General features: G+C 43.4%; 2 protein-coding genes across 2 annotated transcripts in view; both read left to right on the top strand.

Annotated features, from left to right (window-relative positions):
* The window catches only part of LOC122078127, a 28,797-nt gene that overhangs the window by 958 nt on the left and 20,197 nt on the right, over positions 1-7,642 (top strand). The window contains exon 2 of the mRNA XM_042643989.1: positions 318-474. Coding sequence (XP_042499923.1) covers positions 382-474 — 93 coding nt within the window. The 5' untranslated portion in view covers positions 318-381. The remainder of the gene's footprint in view (positions 1-317; positions 475-7,642) is intronic.
* Positions 3,980-7,266, top strand: LOC122078675 (receptor-like protein kinase FERONIA). Its single transcript, XM_042644762.1, has 2 exons — positions 3,980-4,942; positions 5,037-7,266. Exons 1-2 carry the CDS (start codon positions 3,981-3,983, stop codon positions 6,928-6,930), a joined length of 2,856 nt encoding a protein of 951 aa, XP_042500696.1. The 5' UTR covers position 3,980; the 3' UTR covers positions 6,931-7,266.

Raw genomic sequence — 7,642 nt, 5'->3', positions numbered from 1 at the left:
TTTTTAGTCATTCACAAAAACAACTTAGACCTTTATCTGTTACTTAATTTAATCAATACATTGGTCCTCCCGAGGGAATGGCCCCCCTCTCTCTATCTGTTAGAATTTTATAGCTCACTTATGATTCTGTTCAGATCCATCTGAGCAGTGATTGGTGAGCATTTGTCCAAAATCAAGGGCCCTGATCCCAGCTTAATTGGAACCTGTTATGCTGCTTGGTTTTTTCTCGACAAGGTTCTACGCAAGAGGTGACGGATCAAGGGAACCTTGTTGGCTTTCTTGGAGTTACCACTAATTGAAAATTATTTGATGATCAGTAAAACTCCCTGAGATTGGATCAGATTTCAGCTGCACATAGGTTCTCTTTGACATCTGCAATCAATGGGTGAGTGGGTCATTGGGGCATTTATCAACATCATTGGTAGCATAGCCATAAACTTTGGGACAAACCTTCTCAAGTTGGGTCATGATCAGGTATATGCTTTTTAACTAAACCATGTTGTCGGCAGTCTTGCTTTATCAAGTTTTGAATTGTTCTCTTATGCCCTTCGTATCTTACTTGATTTATGCGGCGTTACTCTATGTCTTTAGTTTTCACAATACTGTAGTGGCCTATGTAAGTTTATTTTCATCTCAACTTTTACTTTTAGTAGGCGGTTCTCACTAAACCCATAGAGTTCTGATAGTCACAACCTCTAGTATAGACAGATGTCTACAGTGGATCACTTCCTCATGATAACACCTGATTTAAGTATTTTTCCGAAAGCCAGGTTCGGTTTGCAACCGTGAGTGAACATGGCTTGGATATACATTTGTGAGAGAATAACATTTCTAGAATTGTCTGGAGAGATTTTATCTCTGTTATTCTGTGATTTTCTTCGAAGGTTAGCAATGGATTTTAGTTGTTTGTTTAGCACAGTATATCATGCTCGTAGTTCTTAGAGGAAATTACACTCCCCTCCCCTGACCTTTGGCTTAATATCATGTTCACCCCACATACTATATAGCAATAACCTCCCATGTAGTTTGAAGATTCTATCAAACGTACCCTTTCTGTTAGATTTACCTGTTAAGTGATGATGTCATCACTTAAGTTGCTAATTCTCTGACCAAATTACCCTTTTATACGAATGAAGGGTACATCGCCCTAAAACCACTAAAGAAGAGGGAGAGAGGATTTAGGGATTGGTTTTTCTCCTTCGTCGCTTGCTGCTCTCTGCAATGTTCATTGACGCTCAATGGTCCTCGTTGGTCGCTCCTCGGTAGTCGGTCATCGGTCATCATCGCATTGGTTCTGATATTCATCGTCTCTCACCGCTAATCCCTCGACGCTCACTGCTCTGTGAGAGCTTTGCTCTACCTTTTGGCCTGGAATGGATTCTACTCGACCCATGACATGAGAAAGAGAATCGATCTGAACTTTGAATCGGAATCATGCCGTGCCCTGGACTGTGCCGGATCACGTTGCTCTAACGAATCCTTGGCGATCCTGGAGATGTTCTTGGAGTTGGATTTCTGCTTCCAGCCGAGGAGGGATAGCTTTACAAGATGATCCATATTTGATTGCATGTTGGCCGGTTTGATCCCGGTCTTTTTCTGGAAGAGAACGGCTTATTACCAGTATGAGTGGTTCTTGCTTGGCAAACCCACGAGTTACTCAGAAACCATATGTCCATTCCACTTGCACCCAAAAAAAAAAATGTCCATTCCAAAGATTCTCTAATACATCTGTACCTTCTAACAAGACATTATTGTTGTTTTGTTGATCAATAGCTTGGAAATCCAATCCATTGTTGAAGCCCCCAGTTGGGCTGGTTAAGCAATCTGCATAGTTGACTTGTGCAGATCTTGATTGGAACCCATCAGTACAATTGGTGGCCGGAAAATTGTAGTAATCGGTGGCAAGGTCAGAAACCGGCAGAGATACTACCTGAGTTCCAAACAAGTCTGAAGAAGCAGCAGCGGTGCCGTTGGAGGAGACCTGTGTAACGACGACCCCAAAGTCTTCGTTTCTTGACGTGGGTAAGATCTGTCCCGTGACTACGTTATTGGGAAGATTGTTGGTGTTGTGTTGAGCAGTACTGATGGTGGAGGAGTTTGTAACAGCTGAAGCAGCTGCTCGGATTCTCTCGACCAACCTCGGCATCGGCGACCTCTCTTCCAAACTTTGGGGGTTTCAAAGAAAACGTGAAAATGATGAAGAAAAGAGAGAGAAGGAATAGAATATAGGTATACAACACTAGAAGGGTAAATTAGTCTTTTTATAGGCCAGTTTAATAGCGTCAGTCACTTTGGGGTCATTTGATAGAATCTTCAAACTACGGGGGAGGTTATTGCTATATATGAAAGTACGTGGGGGGAACATGATATTAAGCCAAAGGTCAGGGGAGGGGAGTGTAATTTCCTCAAGTTCTTATATTTTCTATTTTAAAAAATAATAATAAATAAAAGAAGAAGAAGAGAATAGGATGCCTTGCGAAAATGCTACCTTAAGGTTATCCCACATTTTGATGCAAGGAAATATTGAATTAGTTGTCCAAGAAGAGTCAAATTTATAATTTAAAGTTTTTGGCACTTAGCAATTTTTCCATCTCAGGTGCTTTCCAATTAACATTGGAGATAATTTTCTTATGCCATTAATCATTGAGCAATTTTTGTTGAGCTTTCAGAATGCATATTGCACTCATTTGATTTCAGCAGCAACTTTCTAGATAATACTTGTTTAATAGATCATCTGAAGAATTTTGGCTTGCTTATTCAAGATGCTTAATAGTATTAAGCTTTGGCATCTAATTTATTACTTGATGTAGATACAGTTGCACTTACCTGGTTGGACCAGCAGGACCGACTGTGGAAGCCAAGGGCCAAGAAGAACCGGTCCAGCCCAGGTTTTTGGTCCAACAAGGGTTGGTAGTAGTAACTTTTACATTATGTTTTTTATTTGTCTTTGAGTAGGATACGTAGGAGGTAGAGAAGTAGGTCTATGTTTGGAGTCTAAGTAGGAGTTCATTTCAGTATTAGAGTCTAAGTAGGAGTAGTCTTTTATTTTCCCTTTATATACTTACATAACTCAATGTTTAATTTTTAGATTAGTGAATTTGTGCATGGTGTGTGATCCCCTTCCTCCTTTTGTGTGGTTTTCCCTCTTCTCCCTAAGGCTACTCCATCAATTTGGTATCAGAGCCGAAGGATCCCTCCCTTGCTCTACTGAAGCACAACTTCATCCCACAACTCATCCCTACGACTCCCACACTACTCCCTGTAACTCCCTATTCTCCCCCATTCCCACTCCCTGCAACCCCCTATTTTCTCCCCCATTCTCTGTTTCGGCCCTACTGAGAACACCCCTCCATCTCTCTTCTCCATTCCCATTCTCTGTTCTCTGTTCTCTGTTCTTGCAGGGACTGAGAAAAAGAAAGAAAGAAAAGAGACAGCAGCAAGAGAAGAAGAGAGAGTCGACAGAGAAGCCGGCAAAATCCTTACCGACCTCTTCTCAATCGAGCTCTTTGTAGGGTTCCAGTAGTGAAAAAAAAAAAANTGGAACTTAAATGGAAAGGTGAATTATTTCATTTTCTTGATTGTAAGCCTAGGCAATAGCCAAAGAATGATTGATGGCATAATTTTAAAAATCGAATAAGATTGGATCAATTAGGATCGTTTACATCAGATTGATATTGACTGAGACTGATCCTTGATCTGATCAATCTAATACCAGTCTATAATAAGATATAAGGGTAAAATGGTCCAACCGATGCCGGGACTGATCATACCAATCCTTGTTTTGAGTGGACTCGTTGAAGGAAACATTGACCAGGTAATTTTGTAAATTCAAACATAATATTAAGTAATCATGTAATTTTAACTAAACCCAAACTTGATGATCAGATGATGGTATCACGAGTGGAGCATGAAAGGGTAACACATTTCGTACGTTGACTCTAAAAAGACTTGGGAGTTGGGACTCAGAGAAGAGAGTAAAGATGGAGAGGTCTATTAATTCTCAGGGTCTCAAGCATTTGCTGATCTCTCTCTCTCTCTCTCTCTCTCTCTCTCTGATCCGTCCATCCATGGCGGGCAGCAACAAAGGCAAGCAAAATCCTTGTCTCTTCCCCACACTCTTCTTTACCCATTTCTCTCTTTTCTCCTTCCTTCTCTTCTTGACGAAGATAACAACTTGCGACGCCGCTGATTCCAATTACTTATCACCGTACCATCCAACTGAGATCATCGTTCTCAGCTGCGGCTCCACTTCCACAACTCCATCTCTTGCTAACGACCTCACTTGGATCAGCGACACCGCCTCTAAGTTTGGTCCATTTCCTTCCTCAACAACTACCACATCTACAGCCTCCACCCAAGACTCCTCCGTCTCCATTATACCTTACATGACTGCTCGCCTCTCCACCTCTCAGTTCAACTACACCTTCCCCGTCTCAAACGGCATGAAATTCATACGCCTCCACTTCTACCCAGCCAACTATTCCAGCCACGACGATATAGCCAACTCCTTCTTCTCCGTAACCGTCAACAACCGCTTCACTCTCCTACAAAACTTCAATGCCTATCTCACCTCACTTTCCATCAACACTCCCAAATTCATCAAAGAATTCTGCGTCAACGTAGAGGGCCAAAAGTTAACCCTTTCTTTCACCCCATCTCCTAATTCATTCGCTTTCATCAATGGAATTGAGATCGTTTCCATGCCCACCACCATCTATATCCAGGGAGTAGTTGTCGACCTTCCAACCGTTGGACAGAGTTCTTCAACAACCAATTATATCAATTACACCACCGCCCTTGAAATGGTTCAACGACTCAACGTCGGTGGCAACACTTTATCTGCCGGAGCTGATACGGGTATGTTCCGCGAATGGATTAAAGATGATGCTTTTTTGACGAGTGGATATGGCGTTACTCCCTCCTTGCCAGACACCAAGATTAAGTATGTTATTGGTGATGCTGATCTCAATTTCCTTCAGATTTTGTAATTTTTTTTTACTAATCATTGTTCTACTGCGTTGTTAATTCCTAATAAGGTACACGGAGGCAACTCCGGCGTACATTGGACCGGAGGATGTCTACCGATCGGCCAGAACCATGGGCAATGATAAGAATGTCAACCTCAACTATAATCTGACCTGGTCATTCAGTGTGGACTCTGGGTTCAATTACCTTGTTAGGCTCCATTTCTGCGAGTTCCAACCGGAGATACAGAAGCCGGGAGACAGGGTGTTTCAAATAATCATCAATAATCAGACTGTGGAGCCTGAAGCGGATATCATCCAATACAGTGGTGGAAACGGAATCCCGGTGTACAGAGACTACTTTGTGTTGAACGATCAAGGAGGGAGATCAGGAAAGTATGATCTCTCAGTTGCTCTACACCCTAATGGAGATTCGATCACTATTAATAATGACGCAATCTTAAACGGTCTTGAGTTATTCAAGCTGAGCCACAGCGACGGCAACCTCGCCGGTCCCAATCCTGAACCCTTGGTCCAAACCCCATTCCCTCCGGCTAACCCATCCAAGAATCCCAAGAATAGTAACCGGAGAACTTTTCTGTTTGCTCTCGCCGGAAGTTCAGTGGGGTTTGTGATTTTGTTCTCTCTTTTATGGACCTTCATCTGGTGTCACCGCCGCCGGCAAAGGAACAGGATGGTGAAGGACTCCGGTACCGCTGGAGAGAAGGCTTTGACGTTATCGTCATGGTGGGGCCCGTTTATAGACGCCACTACCACGAACAACACTTGTAGTTCTTCTTTACCGTCGGATCTATGTCGTCACTTCTCGCTAGCTGAGATCAGAGCCGCCACAAACGACTTGGATCAAAACTTGCTTATCGGTGTTGGAGGATTTGGCCACGTGTATAAGGGCTACGTGGGAAGCGAATTAACCCCTGTGGCTGTGAAACGAGCGAAATTAACGTCATCACAGGGGAGCCGTGAGTTCCAGAACGAGATAGAGATGCTCTCCAAACTCCGTCATCTCCATCTCGTGTCACTGATAGGGTACTGCGACGACGCAGGAGAGATGATACTCGTCTATGATTACATGGCCCACGGTACACTCCGTGATCATCTCTACAAATCTAATGAACCCCCTCTATCTTGGAAGCAGAGGCTCAACATCTGCATAGGTGCAGCTCGTGGCCTACACTACCTTCATACGGGTGCGAAACACACGATCATCCACCGTGATGTGAAAACCACTAACATACTCTTGGATGACAAATGGGTGGCCAAGGTTTCGGATTTCGGATTGTCCAAGGCTGGGCCCACTAGTGTGTTGGACACCCACGTCAGCACCGTTGTTAAAGGTACTCTTGGGTACCTGGACCCTGAGTACTTCCTACGTCAGCAATTGACGGAGAAGTCAGATGTCTACTCTTTCGGAGTGGTGTTATTTGAAGTACTGTGCGCTCGACCCGTTTTGGACAAGACGCTTGGGAAGGAAGAAGTGAGCTTGGCTGAGTGGGCCCGATCGTGTCACCGGAAAAAGAAGCTTTACAAGATCATCGATCCCCATTTAAGGGGTAAGATTGCACCGGAGTCTTTAGAAAGATTCGCAGAGCTCGCAGAGAACTGCTTGGTTGATGAGGGGATCGAACGGCCTTCGATGAGTGATGTGGTGTGGCGCCTTGAGTTTGCCCTACAGTTGCAAGAGACAGCCGAGAAGGACTGTGGTAGTCTCACTCTTACTCCCGGCGAGGAGAGCGATGACGAGATACCTCTTAGCGCGTCCTTCGCTGCCGGCATAAGAGAGGACTGGCCCGGCTACGCTGACTCCGTGTCAGGACCTAAGAGACACGTGTTCACCAAGTCAAAGAGTGGGACTGGTAGCAGTGGACAGAGCATCAGCAGCGAGGATCCCAGTAGGGTCATGTCGGGACATGTCTTCTCCGAGATCATGAACCCGAATGGACGGTAGGATGATGGGCTTTGTTTAGCTAAGCCCTACAGCGCTTTATTACAATAAAAAAGGGTCGTGTACCCTCAGCTCATATCTTACTGTGGGTCCCAGATTCCAATTCTAAATAGAAGCTAACAACGATAGACAGATCGAGCCGGGTCGTCCACTCCTTTCTCGTATCCTATCCAAATTTCACGTGGAGGATGGATCATTGGACTCGAAAAAGGTTACTAAGTGGGGTCCAAAGGTTGTCCATGGTTGACTAGAAAGTCAAGTGACAATGACCATGATCTATACATGTATTAGGATTTTCTTTTGATTATCAACTTATCAGTCTTTCATTTTGTTGGATAAGATCTTTGTGTGGATGGATAGAGCGATGGAGCATTGAGCGTCGTAAACAGGTCGGGTTCGGGTTCCTAACTATTTCTAGCTAACATTAATTTTTAGGGGAATTTATTTATTATCACTCCTTTACACTTGGCTTATATTTACTAAAATCCTCATACCTTTTACTTTTTTATTGATACTCACTCTCATACCTTTTACTTTTTTTACTGATACTTCCCTGTTTTCTGATTTTTACATCTCTTTCTCCCCCGCTCTTTTAAATACTCAGATTACTCTTCCTTTTCACTCGTAACCTATTGTATTTTTTTTTTTATATTGATTAGTTTGAAATATGGTTTGAACCAAACCATTTATAAGTTTTGTCTCATCCAATCATCAA

This window comes from Macadamia integrifolia, chromosome 5 (assembly GCF_013358625.1).
Source record: "Macadamia integrifolia cultivar HAES 741 chromosome 5, SCU_Mint_v3, whole genome shotgun sequence".
NCBI classification, from domain to species: Eukaryota; Viridiplantae; Streptophyta; class Magnoliopsida; order Proteales; family Proteaceae; genus Macadamia; species Macadamia integrifolia.
This window is presented reverse-complemented; position numbering and strand designations above follow the sequence as displayed.

Coding starts and splice junctions, on each gene's coding strand:
- LOC122078675 (XM_042644762.1), top strand. CDS start 3,981: ATGGAGAGGTCTATTAATTCTCAGGGTCTCAAGCATTTGCTGATCTCT. Junction 4,943..5,036: donor TTGCCAGACACCAAGATTAA/GTATGTTATTGG, acceptor ATTCCTAATAAG/GTACACGGAGGCAACTCCGG.